This window comes from Salvelinus sp. IW2-2015, unplaced genomic scaffold, assembly GCF_002910315.2.
Source record: "Salvelinus sp. IW2-2015 unplaced genomic scaffold, ASM291031v2 Un_scaffold648, whole genome shotgun sequence".
NCBI classification, from domain to species: domain Eukaryota; kingdom Metazoa; phylum Chordata; class Actinopteri; order Salmoniformes; family Salmonidae; genus Salvelinus; species Salvelinus sp. IW2-2015.
Window position 1 is genome coordinate 16,684 of NW_019942588.1, and position 18,644 is coordinate 35,327.

General features: G+C 39.7%; 2 protein-coding genes across 10 annotated transcripts in view; both read left to right on the forward strand.

Annotated features, from left to right (window-relative positions):
• The window catches only part of LOC112068667 (myelin transcription factor 1-like protein), a 21,462-nt gene extending 14,103 nt beyond the window's left edge, over nt 1-7,359 (forward strand). For 3 of the 5 annotated variants that reach the window (XM_024135863.2, XM_024135861.2, XM_024135862.2), the window contains exons 10-11: nt 382-444; nt 4,085-7,359. In XM_024135863.2, coding sequence (XP_023991631.1) covers nt 382-444; nt 4,085-4,225 — 204 coding nt within the window. In that variant the 3' untranslated portion in view covers nt 4,226-7,359. The remainder of the gene's footprint in view (nt 1-381; nt 445-4,084) is intronic. The other 2 variants (XM_024135864.2, XM_024135865.2) reach the window with 1 other exon arrangement.
• A 1,579-nt stretch (nt 7,360-8,938) lies between these two features.
• LOC112068668 (centrosomal protein 43-like) overlaps nt 8,939-18,644 on the forward strand; it is a 30,464-nt gene continuing 20,758 nt past the window's right edge. The window contains exons 1-12 of one of the 5 annotated variants that reach the window (XR_011475204.1): nt 8,939-9,229; nt 9,577-9,630; nt 9,798-9,852; nt 9,971-10,059; nt 10,164-10,301; nt 14,213-14,269; nt 14,437-14,507; nt 14,867-14,928; nt 15,052-15,113; nt 15,205-15,282; nt 15,717-15,785; nt 17,722-17,939. Coding sequence is in view for 4 of the 5 variants with exons in the window: in XM_024135866.2 (XP_023991634.1) it covers nt 9,146-9,229; nt 9,577-9,630; nt 9,798-9,852; nt 9,971-10,059; nt 10,164-10,301; nt 14,213-14,269; nt 14,437-14,507; nt 14,867-14,928; nt 15,052-15,113; nt 15,205-15,282; nt 15,717-15,785; nt 17,722-17,939 (1,037 nt within the window). In the remaining variant the exon portion in view is untranslated. The remainder of the gene's footprint in view (nt 9,230-9,576; nt 9,631-9,797; nt 9,853-9,970; nt 10,060-10,163; nt 10,302-14,212; nt 14,270-14,436; nt 14,508-14,866; nt 14,929-15,051; nt 15,114-15,204; nt 15,283-15,716; nt 15,786-17,721; nt 17,940-18,644) is intronic. The other 4 variants (XM_024135866.2, XM_024135868.2, XM_024135867.2 and 1 more) reach the window with 4 other exon arrangements.

Sequence of the window (18,644 nt, forward strand, 5' to 3'; positions counted from 1 at the left end):
TCATGTGCCTGTATTATCCAATAACACCTCTTGTGTATGAAGACGAACAGGGCTGATTGGATACTGCCTGATCTAAAAGGCACCAAAGTTGCTTATTAATAACTGAAATCCCTCCCTCTGAATATGGCTCCCTGTTCGCCACCGATTCCCGCAAGGGGATCACGTTTTATTACGGTTATAACGCATTTTGCTAGTGTGGAGCCATATCCGTTTGTGCCTTAGCTAACTGACATAGTCATTGTTATGCCAAACGTCATGATATGACAACAACTATTAGCAAGATAGCACAAAAAGATCTGCGACCAGGCTAGAATGTTGCTCCTTTTTGTACAGCAGGCTAATAGAATTCTATCTCTATTCTCTTCACACCTCTTCCTGTAGAAACCGATGCCACAGAAAGAGGCCCCAGTTAAACATAGCTGCTGTTTACAGATGCCCCACAGAGTAAGAGATTCCATTTCATAGTCTAATTATTATCCTTTAATTCTGCACTATCATCACCTTCCTCCCTTTAGTGTTCCTCCTATACTCGTGAACACTCTGTGTATGCATCACAATTATCCATACATGTTGCTGCGTTATACTATGATTCAAGTGTCCCATGACATAAGGCAGTGGTCATGTTGGAGTAACACAACAAGCCATATTTAAACTGTATTATAACCCAGTTATAGGACCAAGTTTGTTCAGCCCACTATTGCATAATTCAATGTCTCTTTGTCTTCTCCTGTTACATTGTGTCTTCCTGTCTGAGAAATGGCTCCCACAACTCCCACGTTACATTAGCTCATTTATGTATGTAATGTCATCATTTCCACTGCATAAGCTAAGCATCAAACATCCATCCATTCCATGAGATGATCAAAATAATCTACACTGACTAGGGATGGTTTGGAGTTGCATTAGATGAACTGTACTGTACATATGACTATGGAAATTGTCAGATTTTATTAATTTGATTAAGTATTGTATATACACACTTAGTACAACCCAACCACACTGTGTTAGTACAACACCACTATACTGGTGTCAGTACAACCTCACTATACTGTGTTTAGTACAACCCCACTATACTGTGTTAGTACAACCTCACTATACTGTGTTAGTAAAACCCCACTATACTGTGTTAGTACAACCCCACTATACTGTGTTAGTACAACCCCACTATACTGTGTTAGTACAACCCCACTATACTGTGTTAGTACAACCCCACTATACTGTGTTAGTACAACCCCACTATACTGTGTTAGTACAACCCACTATACTGTGTCAGTACAACCCCACTATACTGTGTTAGTACAACCTCACTATACTGTGTTAGTAAAACCCAACCACACTGTGTTAGTACAACCCCACTATACTGTGTTAGTAAAACTCACTATACTGTGTTAGTACAACCCACTATACTGTGTTAGTACAACCCCACTATACTGTGTTAGTACAACTCACTATACTGTGTTAGTACAACCCCACTATACTGTGTTAGTCACAACCCCACTATACTGTGTTAGTACAACCCCACTTAACTGTGTTATACAACCCACTATACTGTGAGTACACCCCACTATACTGTGTTAGTACAACCTCACTATACTGTGTTAGTACAACCCACCACACTGGTGTAAGTACAACCCCACTATACTGTGTTAGTACAACCTCACTATACTGTGTTAGTACAACTCACTATACTGTGTTAGTAAACCCCCCTATACTGTGTTAGTACAACCCACTATACTGTGTTAGTACAACCTCACTATACTGTGTTAGTACAACCTCACTATACTGTGTAGTACAACCTCACTATATGTGTTAGTACACCTCACTATACTGTGTTAGTACAACCTCACTATACTGTGTTAGTACAACCCTCACTATACTGTGTTAGTACAACCTCACTATACTGTGTTAGTACAACCCACTATACTGTGTTAGTAACAACCTCACTATACTGTGTTAGTACAACCTCACTACTGTGTTACAACCATATACTGTGTTAGTACAACCCACTATACTGTGTTAGTACAACCTCACTATACTGTGTTAGTACAACCCACTATCCTGTGTTAGTACAACCTCACTACACTGTATTAGTAACACCTCATATACTGTGTTAGTACAACCCCACTATACTGTGTTAGTACAACCTCACTATACTGTGTTACACACCACTTATACTGTGTTAGTACAACCTCCACTATACTGTGTTAGTACACCTCCTATACTGTTTAGTACAACCCACTATACTGTGTTAGTACAACCCCACTATACTGTGTTAGTAACAACTCACTATACTGTGTGTACAACCTCACTATACTGTGTTAGTACAACCTCTCTATACTGTGTTAGTAAAACCCACTATACTGTGTTAGTAACACCCACTATACTGTGTTAGTACAACCTCACTATACTGTGTTAGTACAAACCTCCCTATACTGTGTTAGTACAACCCCACTATACTGTGTTAGTACAACCTCACTATACTGTGTTAGTACAACCTCCTATACTGTGTTAGTAAAACCCCACTATACGTGTTAGTACAACCCACTATACTGTGTTAGTACAACCCCATATACTGTGTTAGTCAAACCCCACTATACTGTGTTAGTACAACCCTCACTATACTGTGTTTAGTACAACCCCACTATACTGTGTTAGTACATCCTCACTAACTGTGTTAGTACATACACCCCATCTACTATACTGTGTTAGTACAACCCCACTATACTGTGTTAGTACAACCCACTATACTGTGTTAGTACAACCTCACTATATTCTGTTTAGTACAACCCCACTATACTGTGTTAGTACAACCTCACTATACTGTGTAGTACAACCCTCACTATACTGTGTTAGTACAACCTCACTATACTGTGTTAGTACAACCTCACTATACTGTGTTAGTACAACTCACTATACTGTGTTAGTACAACCTCACTATACTGTGTTAGTACAACCTCACTATACTGTGTTAGTACAACCCCACTATACTGTGTTAGTAACAACCCCCTATACTGTGTTAGTACAACCTCACTATACTGTGTTAGTACAACCTCACTATACTGTGTTAGTACAACCCCACTATACTGTGTTAGTACAACCCCACTATACTGTGTTAGTAACAACCCACTATACTGTGTTAGTACAACCTCACTATACTGTGTTAGTACAACCTCACTATTGTGTTAGTAAACCCACTATACTGTGTTAGTAACCACATACGTGTAGTACAACCCACTATACTGTGTTAGTACAACCCCACTATACTGTGTTAGTACAACCTCACTATACTGTGTTAGTACAACCCCACTATACCGTGTTAGTACAACCTCACTATACTGTGTTAGTACAACCCCACTATACTGTGTTAGTACAACCTCACTATACTGTGTTAGTACAACCCCACTATACTGTGTTAGTACAACCTCACTATACTGTGTTAGTACAACCTCACTATACTGTGTTAGTACAACCCACCTACTGTGTTAGTACAACCCACTATACTGTGTTAGTACAACCTCACTATACTGTGTTAGTACAACCTCACTATACGTGTTAGTACAACCCCACTATACTGTGTTTAGTACAACCCCACTATACTGTGTTAGTACAACCCCACTATACTGTGTTAGTACAACCTCACTATACTGTGTTAGTACAACCTCACTATACTGTGTTAGTAAAACCCCACTATACTGTGTTAGTACCAACCCCAACTATACTGTGTTTAGTACAACCTCACTATACTGTGTTAGTACAACCTCATCTATACTGTGTTAGTACAACCCCACTATACTGTGTTAGTACAAACCCCACTATCTGGTGTTAAGTACAACCTCACTATACTGTGTTAGTACAACCCCACTATACTGTGTTAGTACAACCTCATATACTGTGTTAATACAACCCACCATACTGTCCTGACAATGTTTGCAGCTGTCAAAGTCCTTCCCTGATCAATTTTCATTTCCCTCCATTCTCTCTGAAAACAAAATGAATTGACCATCACAATGAAACCATACTGAATCTGACTGCTGTACGTACACTATGCACCACTGTCCTTATTGGTGTTTTTCCCCCCTCACAGGAGCCAATGAATGAACAAAACTTTGACACTTATGTGAGTACTTTGACAGACATGTACACCCATCAGGACCAATACCAGAGTCCAGAGAACAAGGAACTATTGGAGAACATCAAACAAGCAGTGCAAGGCATCCAAGTGTAGTAGCCTATCTTCTGGCCAAAAGGCCCAGTCTGAGGCCAAATCAAATGATGTTAAAGCAACAAATAAAAGTCAAAAGAGAATGGATTATGATTGTTGCTGCTGTAATTTACCGTAGTATTTATTTTATTCATTATGCTGTAATGCTCTGAGCTCCATTGTAATGGGTTTTTTGCCTTGCTTTAAAAATAGTTCCCAATGGCAAAAGTTTCAAAGAACATTCCCGTTTTGTACATTTTCATATGACCTAATATAATGTGATGTACTGTTTATAGCTGCTAATGTATGCACATTTTAGTGTATATGTATTTATTAATTGTAAGCTTGTATCATTCATTATTTTAACGATATTGATAAAAAGGACAAAACTGAGTGCCACGGGCRGGGAGCCAGATGAGGGCAATGTGAGGACCAATCAAAACTGAGTGCCACGGGTGGGGAGCCAGATGAGGGCAATGTGAGGACCAATCATTTTTAGATAAGCTTTTCTCTAAGTATGTCATAGAAAACAAAAATGACCTTTGGTGTGAAGATTGTTTAAATGGATGTAAATGTATTGATTTTTGTAACAATGTTTGAAAAACTCTTTGTCTTCAGTGGTCTGTGTGAACACTAATAATAATGTCTGTGTTTAAATCAAGTCTAAGAAGAAACCATGTATAAATATGACACATTTGAAACATCATGACACGGAAACTACTAACTGGTACAACTCCCATAACCTAGAAGGACTATACTTCATTTAGTTGGAAATAAAAAGACTTAGTAATCTGTGTTGTTAAAAACACACAGCGAGATGTCCAACTCCCATAACCTAGAAGGACTATACTTCATTTAGTTAGAAATAAAAAKACTTAGTAATCTGTGTTGTTAAAAACACACAGCGAGATGTCCAACGACCAATGGCTATGGAAAATATAAAGGAGACAATCTAGCATTACTCATTTATTTTAATTCTATTGAATACTTAGTAGGACCACTTATCAGCAATATTGGTATAACAATGATTACACCACTTGTTTAGATATGGGATGCAATCGATATAGAAAAAGTTTGGGTATATGCAATTTCTTATAAATGAAATTATAGCTGATAAAAATCTTTTTACTAACAATGTAAATGTATTAAGTTTTGTATAAATCTTTTAATACAATCATGTTTTAGGAATTCAACATGGGGAGATCAGTTCCAAAATGAACGATGGATGAGTTAATGAGTTTCGTTCTTTTCGTGTTAAATTTTGCACAGGGACACCTTTGTTTCCATGTTTTGATGTTTTGATTGAAACTTAAAGAGGTACTTGAAAGCTCAAATTGATGGTCAGAGGTTTTGTAGAAAAGTTATCTTTATAAAGGCTGATTGATGCGCTCGACTTACAGGGTCAACGTCCTTCATTAATCATAGTATATTATTGCACTTGTTCAGTTGAAATGTCTTTGCGATCATGCATCTATGTGTCTGAGCCACAACACATTACATGAGATAAAGACTGCTCTTTGATTCAGTCCTAAAAGTGGATATATTGGTAAAAAAATATGTTATTGATATCAAATATAACAGCAAAKAATGCTAACCAACAACAGTGATATTGGTAATAGTGGTCCGTGATTGTTTCTATGATTGATGACAATTTCATGAGTAAATTGCAATCACTTTCTAGGAGACACCCGTAATAAATGTATTCATAGTACTTAAAGGCCCAATGCAGTCAAAAACATGATTTTTCTGTGTTTCATATATATTTCCGCACAATGAGTTTGGAATAATACTGTGAAATTGTGAAAATTATGATAATGCCCTTTTCGTGTAAGAGCTGTTTTAAAAGACAGCCTGAAATTTCTGCCTGTTTTGGTGGGATGGAGTTTTGGCCATAAATTAGTTAAAAGACTAATAAGAAAGCGAGTTCCAAATCTCTCTGCCAATAACAGCTAGTTTTCAGTTTTCCCTTCCCCACTCAGACCACTCCCAGACAGTCCAAGAAAAATTATTGCTTGAGAAATTGCTCTTTGCTGAGAAGCTATTTTTGTTTATTTTTGACCATTTTAATTGAAAAACAATCACAGTAACCTACTTGTTGCCCAGAAAGGATTTGATATTGAGATAAAAACAGCTGAATTTGACCTTTAAAAACACCATTCTAATGCAATGTAAGTGTCAATGTCAGCCCCCTATAATGCCGTTATCTTTTAAACATCAGCCAACTGCAGTAATCTATCCTTACATAGTATGTACTTATTACTAATTCAATTTCCTCTACAAATTGGCATTACCATGTGACTTGCACTTGCTGAAGATGACTCTMCTAATGGATTATAAATGTGTTCTTTAATACAGTTTATCGTGCATGCACTTAATGCGAGTATGAATATGGGTAAATAGAGAGAATGATTCACGTAAGACGTTTGTGGAAGTAAGTTAGTGTGTGGAGTCAACGAGACAGAGCTCCGTGAGTCAAGTTCACTTCAGACATCCCTTTTTGATAGTCAACCTGAGGGTGCTATAGTCATTGACCTGATCTCACAGGTGGAATGTGGACTTCTACTAGACTAGAGGTCCACATTCCATATGACTCCTCATGTCCGTGTCTAAAGCTTTGTGTCAGCAGCTTATTGCCAATATAGCAAAGCTTTAGATAGATCGACAGCTTCTACTATTTTTCTTTAGTCAATTATTCTTACTAATACAAAGGAAATGGGAATTTTAAGCACAAATCTGCTGCTCACCAACAGTCAGTTCATATTGTAATATCAAATGTTAAAGTTTATCTGTAATTATTTACATACAGAACACTAACATGTCACATGCTAGAATGCAGAATAATTTTCGTATGAATATTTGGGAATTCATGAATTTATTAAACTGCTACAATTATAATTTATTTTGAGTAATGCTTTGATGAAAATTATTTTATACAAAATGTATTTCCTTCTCTCCTTTCCCCTGTCCCCTCTTGCAAACTTTCCAACTTAATTTTGGTACCACATGGCATGATTTTTGTTGATCTATAATTTTTGTTGTATATGTTTAAAATCACATGTTGCTATGATATTTCATTTGAAATTGTGACGTTTGTACGATTTTTATCATGCTGGTGTTAACATCTCTTACTCTGAATAAAACTTGTGTTGCAACACTAACTTGTACTGTTTCCTAAAATGATTGCCTCAAACATTGTTGAAGACATACAGTATGARAAGAGAAATAGCCTAGTCAGAGAGCATTGGTGCAGAGTCACTTACCTGACTTGATCAGAGCATGGTGCAAGTTATGTGAAGCTAGCCACAAAAACGATTAGCCACAATAGTGGAATTTGGAGTTTGCCTTTAAAATAAATAAAAGTCATGCAAATAATAGAATTTGTGGAATCATGCCATAATGGAATAGATGAYGCTAAACGAGGTTGGAATGTTCTTATATAAATTCAACAAAAGACAAAAATGTGTTAATTTGACAAAAATCTGTTGAAACMACATTGGATGTATTAGACTTTAGAATAGCATTAGGGGCATACTTATTTCACTGTACAGCATCATCTATGGATTGTGGATCAATGACATGGGGTATCAGCCTACTGACTCCGTGAACCCCAGAGAACTTTAGCATCGTAGCTCTTATTGCAGAACTCTGAAACCACTGTGAATTGAGCCACATTTATTGTACCAGTCAACCTACTATGTGTATGTCATTGATCCCCAATCATTAGGTAAAGCTGTACATTGCAATGTGAACGTCAATACGCACAATAGGCTGACTGGGGAGGTGATTTCCCACAGTCAAAGTCCCSCAATAAGAGCTAATATTTGCCTAAACACTTCACAGTTGTGTTCTCTGGGTGTCAACGCGTAGACTGATACCCCATTTCATTGCTCCACATTCCAACACTCCATTCATGTTTAACATTACCTCGTCTAAAAATGGCATGATTCCACCAATTGTAACTTTCTGCGTTACTTTCAAATATGGATTTTTATTTTGAAGGCGAACAGCAAATTCCACTATTGTGGCAAGCTTCACAATACAACCCGGTCTGGTCAAGCCATAGTAGCTAGATGAAGCTAGCTGGCTGCTTATAAATGTAGTTTTGGGCAACAGGGTTAAGTAGCTGGCTAGCTAGTTATTTCAATAGGAGAACAAGTGGATACCTAGCGAATACTTACTCACATAGATTCCTAAATCATTGCTAAGAATATTGAACATGACTGCAGTTTCTACTGTTCATTGTTTTCAGGCTGGTTGCATTGGTGCTAGTGTAACGGATGTGAAATGGCTAGCGTTTCAATCAGTTACGTCACTTGCTCTGAAACCTAGAAGTAGTGTTGCACCTTGCTCTGCAAGGGCCGCGGCTTTTGTGGAGCGATGGGTAACGACGCTTCGTGGGTGTCAGTTGTTGATGTGTGCAGAGGGTCCCTGGTTCGCGCCTGCTCGTTTGATCCTGCACAATTGGCCCAGCGTCGTTTGCGCGGGTGTGCACACAGCGGTTAGCCGGGGTAGGCAGTCATTGTAAATAAGAGTTGGTTCTCAACTGACTTGGTTAGTTAAATAAAGGTTACATTTTAATAAAACAATGTTATTCTAAAGGCACACAACTGTGAGAGAGAACACTATGGAACAAATGTCACGGCCAACCATTCCCAAACCACCCACAAAAAAAGCACTCAAACCTTAGGACTGTGTAGCTTAAGACAGGTCAGCAAATCAACAGCAACTTCAATCAAAAATATCTGATAGACATTTCAATTCAGTCATATCTCTCTATGACTCAGAGTCATTGTGGCACTAAAGATATGCAAGTCTCCGCAGTTTCGCTCGTGCAWGGAGCAGGCGCTGAATTTGCTGGTTACATTTTCCTGGAATCGGTGTTGCTGAATTATCAGATAGCTGCCCTGTCCTCAGTGTTTGTTTTGGTTGTCAGCTGAAAGAAAGATGTCTGCAACGGAGGACGACACTGAGTTGCGGGATCTTTTGATCCAAACCTTAGAAAACAATGGGGTGTTGAATAAACTAAAGGTACGTAGCTACATAACTTGTAAAGCTATGTCGAAAGGACAGTTCAAAGACTGAGAATGTTGCTGTAACACAGCTAACGTTAACATGTCGCAATAGCTACATAGATAGCACAGTGGTAACGTTAGCTGGCTGTCTGGCCCGCGGTGAAGTCCCCGGCTTACTGTCATGAGATCTAGTGAGCTAGCTAGCTTCTAACTTTGGAYAACCAACTGCTAGTCAGCTAGCTAACTCATTTATAAGTATACATATGTAGGTACTTAGTTACCTATCTAGTGTATTGCTAACTAGTTTATGCGGCCCACTTGCTTTGGCCAACACCCTCTTTTTGGTGTTCTGGTATTTTGCAGGCAGAAATGCGTGCTGCTGTCTTCCTGGCCATGGATGAACAAGCTAGAGTGGAGGTAAGATAACTAGCTGACTTGGGAGGATATTCAAAAATCCTGATAGTTTAGGGCTACTTATTGCTTCTCTTTAATAATAACTTTTAATTTTATGGATGTGTCTAAAGCATATGATTTATCCACATCTGTATAACCTTTGCTTCACTCTCATTCACTTCCCCCCACAGAATAAAACTCCACTTGTCAATGAAAACTTGAAGAAATGTCTTAATACACAGGATGGTAAGCCATGGTTTTATTATCCACCATGATTGTCATAATCTGCTCATCCCATAATCAACATACTTTACAATTACTCATTTTTTTCATGATGAGGCTGATCATATCCTTCCCTTTGTAGGAYGCCTGGTGGCCAGCCTTATCATAGACTTCCTGCAGGTGTTCCACATAGACTTCACGCTTGCTGTCTTCCAGCCAGAGATCAACTCAGTGAGTGTGTTACTCCCAGTGGATGTGGCTGGCCGGACATTTGGTCAAATAAAATACTTGCAAATGTCAGTGCTGCATTCACCGTGTGTGTGTTTTATTTTCAGCTAAATGGCCTGGGCAGCCGTGAGCAGGTGTCTCGTGATCTGGGTATCACTGAGACTGATATGAATAGGACCACTCCTCTGCTGCTTGAGCTTGTCAAGAGAGGCAGACACAGGGAGAAGGCCTCCATCTTCTCAGCGGTAAAGACACACCAGTACACAGGGCTTACCATTTTACATACATTTATTCATCCACATACATTAGCGTATTCCTTTGTTCTCCAAAGAGACTCTGACATTAGCAGTTGTCCAAACCCGAAGCCTCGCTGATTTGATTGTGCTCTTAAATGGCTATCCTTCACCTCCTGTTAAGTGTTTTTTTCATCCGAATGGAGTGTCCAGCTTGTGGTTATAATGGACCGCTTTCCTGCTCTGTACTCCCTCTGCTTTCGCTGCTCTGGCCTACTGTTATCTGATGTCAGGGGGGTAAAGCCACATTTGTCTACCTTCTCACTCGCCCACTCACCAGGGTATATTTACATCTACCTGTGCAGTACCAGTCAAAAGTTTGGACACCTACTTATTCAAGGGTTTTTCTTTATTTTTACTATTTTCTACATTGTAGAATAMTAGTGAAGRCATCAAAACTGTGAAATAACACATATGCAATCATATAATAACTAAAACAGTGGAAAACACAACTCTCTTTCTAAAATTATCCGCTGAAATTGTTGCAACCCCTATTACTAGCCTGTTCAACCTCTCTTTCATATCGTCTGAGATCCCCAAAGATTGGAAAGCTGCCACGGTCATCCCCCTCTTCAAAGGGGGAGACGCTCTAGACCCAAACTGTTATAGACCTATATCCATCCTGCCCTGCCTTTCTAAAATTTTTGAAAGCCAAGTTAACAAACAGATCACCGACCATTTTGAATCCCACGGTACCTTCTCCACTATGCAATCTGGTTTCCGAGCTGGTCATGGGTACACCTCAGCCACGCTCAAGGTCCTAAACGATATCATAACCGCCATCGATAAGAGACAGTACTGTGCAGCCGTCTTCATCGACCTGGCCAAGGCTTTCGACTCTGTCAATCACCACATTCTTATTGGCAGACTCAACAGCCTTGGTTTCTCAAATGACTGCCTCGCCTGGTCCTCCAACTACTTCTCAGACAGAGTTCAGTGTGTCAAATCGGAGGACCTGTTGTCCGGACCTCTGACCGTCTCTATGGGGGGTGCCACAGGGTTCAATTCTCGGGCCGACTCTTTTTTTCTGTATATATCAATGATGCCGCTCTTGCTGCTGGTGATTCTCTGATCCACCTCTATGCAGACGACACCATTCTGTATACATCTGGCCCTTTGGACACTGTGTTAACAAACCTCCAAACGAGCTTCAATGCCATACAATACTCCTTCTGTGGCCTCCAACTGCTTTTAAATGCTAGTAGAACTAAATGCATGCTTTTCAACCGATTGTTGCCTGCACCCGCCCGCCCGACTAGCATCAGTACTCTGGACGGTTCTGACTTAGGTATTTGTAGTTGTCCATATATTCTAAGTGTCTGGTTAGACTAACTCTCCTTCCAGACTCATATTAAGCATCTCCAATCCAAAATTAAATCTAGAATCTGCTTCCTATTTCGCAACAAAGCCTCCTTTGTTCTTCAGAGTTCAAGTAACAGACACATTCTTCAGAGTTCAAGTAACAGACACATCTCAACATCAACTGTTCAGAGGAGACTGCGTGAATCAGGCCTTCATGGTTGAATTGCTGCAAAGAAACCACTACTAAAGGACACCAATAATAAGAAGAGACTTGCTTGGGCTAAGAAACACGAGCAATGGACATTAGACCGGTGGAAATCTGTCCTTTGGTCTGATGAGTCCAATTTTGAGATTTTTGGTTCCAACTGCCGTGTCTTTGTGAGACGCAGAGTAGGTGAGCGGATGATCTCTGCATGTGTGGTTCCCACCGTGAAGCATGKAGGAGGATATGTGATGGTGTGGGGGTGCTTTGCTGGTGACACTGTCGGTAATTTATTTAGAATTCAGSGCACACTTAACCAGCATGGCTTCCACAGCATTCTACATCAATATGCCATCCCATCTGGTTTGCGCTTTAGTGGGACTGTCATTTTATTTTCAACAGGACAATGACCCAACACACCTCCAGGCTGTGTAAGGGCTATTTGACCAAGGAGAGTGTTGGAAAGCTGCATCAGATGACCTGGCCCCCACAATCACCTGACCTTAAACYAATTGAGATTATTTGGGATGAGTAGGACCGCAGAGTGAAGGAAAAGCAGCCAACAAGTGCTCAGCATATGTGGGAACTCCTTCAAGATGTTTGGAAAAGCATTCCTCATGAAGCTGGTTGAGATAATTCCAAGAGTGTGCAAAGCTGTCATCAAGGCAAATGGTGACTACTATATGTTATAGTTTTGATGTCTTCACTATTATTCTACACTGTAGAAAATTGTAAAAATAAAGAAAAGCCCTTAAATAAGTAGGTGGCCAAACKTTTGACTGGTACTGTACATCAAACATTTTAGCGGCCCACTCTTGACAGCGGAGAGAGAATTTCCTGCAATTCTACATATTTTGCCATGGTGTTTAGAGAACACTTTACCTTTTTAAAACAAGTTTTCACATTTTGCCATGGGGTGGAGAGAAGATTTAGAAATGTTATAACGAATTTCATTCAATTTAGCTCATTTTGCCATGGGGCTGAGAGAGAAATGTTTGCAGTTTTTAATATGATATCTGAGTGAGAGTGACTAACAAAATCAATGGGGGACCCCGGTCGGTAATTCGACCATGATTACTAGATAGCTGGCTAGACTCATTAACCTTTTTTAGATTGGTAATCTACCCTGGCTAATTGAGTGACTGACATAACAAGAGAAACTGCTGATGCACAACCAAATGTAGAAATTTTATTTTACTATTCTAACTTTAAACAATAAGTTGAGACCCAGACTGAGTTCTTATTTGATCCTCGGGCCTACAAAAGGGGGGTGGCCCACGGGCCACCAGTTGCCCGTCACTGGCCTACAACATGAACACACAGATGTTATCATTTATACAACAACATTTARGCTGTTTGTCCATAGACCTGAGCTGCCTGGAGAGAAAAGAAACTTAGTATATCTCATGGTTGTCATTGACTACCAAATGCAGATATGACTAACAAATGCTAATATTATCTGGGTCATAAGAATGAATCGTGCTTGAAAGGTTGACAGATGATTGAGAGAAAATGGTTTTCCTGTTGATCAGCGAGTTTCTGACATAACAAGTTTGTCCTACTTTCTTCCAGTCATGTTTCATACTCATGCATACTAAGAACCCTGTGGGCCACAAAGGTGCACATGAACAACTAGCATATAACACCACAAAGGACAGTTTGAATCAGGTTATGTAGATATGAATCTCATGCTCACAAGTTTGTTCGTTTTCCCCAGGAGGCTGCCTTTTTAAAAAGCAACAAATCCCTTTGAAAACGACCTATCGAGTCAAAAATGTATTAGTGTCAAAATTGACTGCAAAGTGGAAATAGGATMATTTTGGTCATAAAGTCAGTCTCATCTAAAATGGACATTGGMCATACGTGAGTCACAACGGGTAAATGAAGGTTGGGTTTTGATTTGACGATGTCCATTTGCCCACTAACATGGGGGTGAACAGTTGTGGTGATTGCTCTCTATCCAATAGCATAGGCAGTGAGACAGACCTGCCCAGCAGCCAGACTTTATTTACATAAGACAAGTCACACATTTTTTTTTACTTGAGAAATAACGCAACAAACACCTTAGTTAAATGTGCAACTAAAACATTCTTGGCAAAAATGTACACATGTATTACAGATTTCTTGAATTATCTTAGATATTATTTGGATTTTGAGGAAGTAAAATAGGCTACAGTGTCTCATGAGGGACAAAACATCATTAACCAATGGCGGAATTRTTTAGGAAACACACCTCCAAGACTGAAATCAAATTTTTCTAAGGATTAACAGAAAAACACGATTGGCATGGTCAGTGGCTCTTTAAATGTAGAGAGATTGCTTGGTCTGCTATTAATGTTCTTCCTTGTTGTCTTCGTAGGAACTATCCCCCAGGCAAATAGCAGATGCTCGGCAGAAGTTTGACAGTTATGACAAGGTGGTAATTTTAAGTCAAATATTTTTAAGCCATGTCTTAAAATGTAGGTGTGCTCAAATTTGATCACCCTCATACAGTCTCCATTGCCTGTCTTGTGGAGGTGTTTAAATGTCCAAGATTCTTCCAAGATCCTGGCTCTTATTGTGTTTCAACTATCCACTTCACAGGACAGAACTGATGGGATATGCAAAGAGGATTTGGAAGCTCTGTTCGGAGATTTCTTTCCCAACTTCAACAAGTATGTTTATGCAGACAAAACACTGAGTGCTGCATTCTTGGACCAATATTTAACCAAAACGCATGCATTTCCATTGAAAAGGCTTTGTCATTCAGGAATAGACATAATCTGTGTCTGGGAAACCTGCCCTCATTGCAAAGATGGTACTACAACACTACTTGTGGTCTCAATCCACAGTTCATCCAGTTTTCCTTAAAGGTGCACTATGCAGAAATCGCTCCGCCATAATTAACATTTATTTATTTTTTATTCTCCCCAATTYTTKGATATCCAATTGGTAGTTAGTCTTGTCCCATCGCTGCAACTCCCGTACATATTGCAGCTKTAACACAAGTCGTTGTCTGTGTGTCCAATAACAGGAACATGCTGGAGAGGTTCGTCACTGATGAGCTCCGAGCTGGAGACAAAGCCTCCAGTAAATGTAAGTGTTCTGGAGGAAGTGACGTATTGTTAATGAATGGTTGCTTTAGTTACAAGCATGGCAACACAAAGCTGAGGGAAACATCGTCATCTGCTCTGATGCTTTGTCTCTATGTTTCTGTAGCTAGTGACTTCCAAGAGTTTCTGGGCTTGTACAGGCGCTTCTTCAGTCAGTGTCGAAGTGTGGTAAGACACCTTTACTATTCCTTTATAGATCAAATCATAGATTGAACTTTGTATGAACCAACACATTGTCATAAGGGTCCTTCCCTTCCAGATCACCCATGACACCAGTGATGTCATTCACAATCCCAGTGGATTTGTTGAGAAGATGAGCCCTTCACCGGCGAGTAAGGTATGTTGGCTCTATTCAAACTATAGCGCACTGAATGTTCTAATGATGTAGTTCTGTCTATAAAATAGTTTCTCATAGCATAACTATTTTCTTACTTTGTTAATATTGCATTCCTTTAATACCTGTTTGTGAACAGCTTACTTGCGAATGAATTAATTTCTACAGAACTTGCCCTAAAGTTACATGAACTCATAACAAGAGACCTAGCTCTGTATTTCCAGGATGTGAACATAGGGTCTAAATGACATGAACATTTAAGAGAATGTTGATTGTTAAAACAAAGCTTCAGATTTTTAGTTTGACGCTTTCTTTCAAAAGGACGAAGAGGTCAGTAGACTAAACTGTGTTTTATTCTCCCTAAATGTAGCCTCCTTTTAGGGCCCCAGTACCCAACCTGTTAGTGAGCAGGCTGATAGCACTGTTCTCATACACAGATCCCCAGGTTTAAAGGACATAAGAACAGTGCGCAGGAGGAGAAGGCTGACGCCAAGGTAAACTGCAAGGTGGGGAACAGGTTTGTGTTCATTAGACACCAAATGGAAGAAAATGTTCCGAAAGGGGGAGGGAAGAGCTACTCATTTTTGTTTGGTTTGCCCTAATGAACACACCCCTGGTGTAGAATAGGCTCATACCAACTTAACCAGGGGAATTTTTCTCAACACTGGCTGGAATGTGCTTTTAACCAATCAGCATTCRGGATTAGACCTACCYGTTGTATAATTGGTACAGGGTCACCACTAGCACAGGGAAGATGGGACAGCGGTCTTCAACAAGGCAACTGCTTCTTAACTGGGCTCTAACTACTGAGATACAGCATCTATAATGTGCTTTATCATCCAAATCATCTGATTCTAATGAATTATGAGTGTTGACAGTTTTGATTTGAAAATCTCTTGCCTGTGCTGGGTGCATGTGTTTTACGAATGGTTTTACTAAGACTAACATAGCTAATGGGTTAGTTGTCAACTGTCCTAATGGTTGATATAGTAGGTAAGACTAACATAGCTAATGGGTTAGTTGTTCAAACTGGTCCTAATGGTTGATATAGTAGTAACGACTAACATAGCAATGGTTAGTGTCAAACTGTTCCTAATGGTTGATATTAGTAGGTAAGACCTAACAAAGCTAATGGGTTAGTTGTCAAACCTGTACTAATGGTTGATATAGTAGGTAAGGAGCTAACATAGCTAATGGGTTATTGTCACTGTCCTAATGGTGATATAACTGTAGGTAAGACTAAACATTGCTTAATGGGGTAAGTTGCAACTGTCCTAATGGTTGATTATAGAGGTAAGGACTAACATTAGCTTTAATGGTTAGTTGTTAACTGTTTCCTAATGGTTGATATAGTAGGGTTAAGACTACATAGCTAATGGGTTAGTTGTGAACTCTGCCTAATGGTTGATATAGTAGTAAACTAAACATAGCTAATGGTTAGTTGTCAACGTCCTAATTGGTTTGATATAGTAGGTAAGACTAAACATAGCTAATGGGTAGTTGTCAACTGTCCTAATGGTTGATATAGTAGGTAAGACTAAACATAGCTAATGGGTTATTGTCAACTGCCTATGGCTTGATTATGTAGGTAAGGACTAACAGTAGCTAATGGGTAGTTAGTCAACTGTCCTAATGGTGATATGTAGGTAAGGAGCCTAACATAGCTAGGGGTTAGTTGTCAACTTGTATACAGTGGTTTGATATGTAGGTAAACTAACATAGCTAATCGGGTTAGTTGTCAACTGTCCTAATGGTTTGAATAGTAGGTAAGACTAAGCATAGCTAATGGGTTAGTGTCAACTGTCCTAAAGGATTGACTATAGTAGTAGACGTAACATAGCTAATGGGTTAGTTGTCAACTGTACCTACATGGTTGATATAGAGGTAGAGACTAACATAGGCTAATGGGTTAGTTGTCAACTGTCCTATGGGTTGAATAGTAGGGATAAGACAACATTAGCTAATGGTTAGTTGTCAACTGTCCTAAATGTTGGGTTTATATTAGTAGTAAGGACTAACATAGCTAAGGGGTTAAGTGTCAACGTGTACTAGATGGTGGATATAGTAGGTACAGGACTAACATGCTAAGTGGGTTAGTGTTCAACTGTCGCTAATGGTTGTATAGTAGTAAGACTAACATAGCTAATGGGTTTAGTTGTCAACTGTACATGTCGTGATAGAGTAGGTAAGACTAACATAGCTAATGGGTTAGTTGTCAACTGTCCTAATGGTTGATATAGTAGGTAAGACTAACATAGCTAATGGGTTAGTTGTCGATATTTCCTCGCAAATATTTCAGTGCCACAACTAACTCTTCCTGTCGCTTCAAGTCTTACCATTTGCAAATAAATGCGAGCTAACCCACTCAAATAAACAGAAGCAACTTTAAACGTCTGTTTTTATGTTATTTTTGTTGTCTTGCTCCTGTATGGTACCACACAGGGCGAGGAGGTCAGCCACAGTGACACCAGTCTGAACTTCGTCTCTCTAAAGGGTAAAGGTCAGGGTCACGTGGTGTCGAGGCACAGCGAGGCGTCCGGGGACAACGGCAACGCCCCCGTGGCGAGCCTGAAGAAGGGTCTCGAGGTGGAGGAGCACGCAGACGAGAGCAACTCGTTCTTTGACGACCCTCTGCCTAAACCACGGAAAACCTATGGCTGGTGAGGATGCTTTGACCCCCGGGAGGTTGACTACCACAGGCTTTGTTTCTAGGTCCTTTACATTAAAGAGATGGAGAATGTAGACCTATGTGATCCTCGATTGAACAGGTGTGCTGCTCCATGATCCATCACATAAGTAATGCGTTAGGGATAAATGTAAAACATGCATGTCATTAATATTAGCGTAAAAATGTATCATGACCAATCTTGCAACCGTATATCTAAGAATCTTAAAATGCAGGGTTGTTAATCAACTCTGAGGGGTTAGGTCTATTTGGAAAAAGTGGTGCTGCAGGATATTTTTGTGACAAAGTATTGTAGCCAACCTGCCGTAATTTGTGTAGAGCAGTGCGGCTCTGCTCACTGAATGTTCTCTCTCTTCTGTCATGCTGCGTATGGAAGTAGTAGTGTCCCCCTGACTAAGAGTAATTCAGGGGCCAGTCTGTCTAACAAGAAAACCAGTCAGAAAGAGTATGTCCTCACTGTAAACTCAATGAGTTGGGCTCATTACAGTGACGCGTAGTTGGAAATGCAGGGCTGTGATCATTAGGTAGCACCGTAACAATTTTTTTTGCAACTTTCAGTCAATTTTCTTCCGTTTTGGTGCCTGATGAACACAACTCTGTTCTATCTATAGTAGGTCATCTGAAATATACAGTTGAAGTCGGAAATTTACATACACCTTAGCCAAATACATTTAAACTC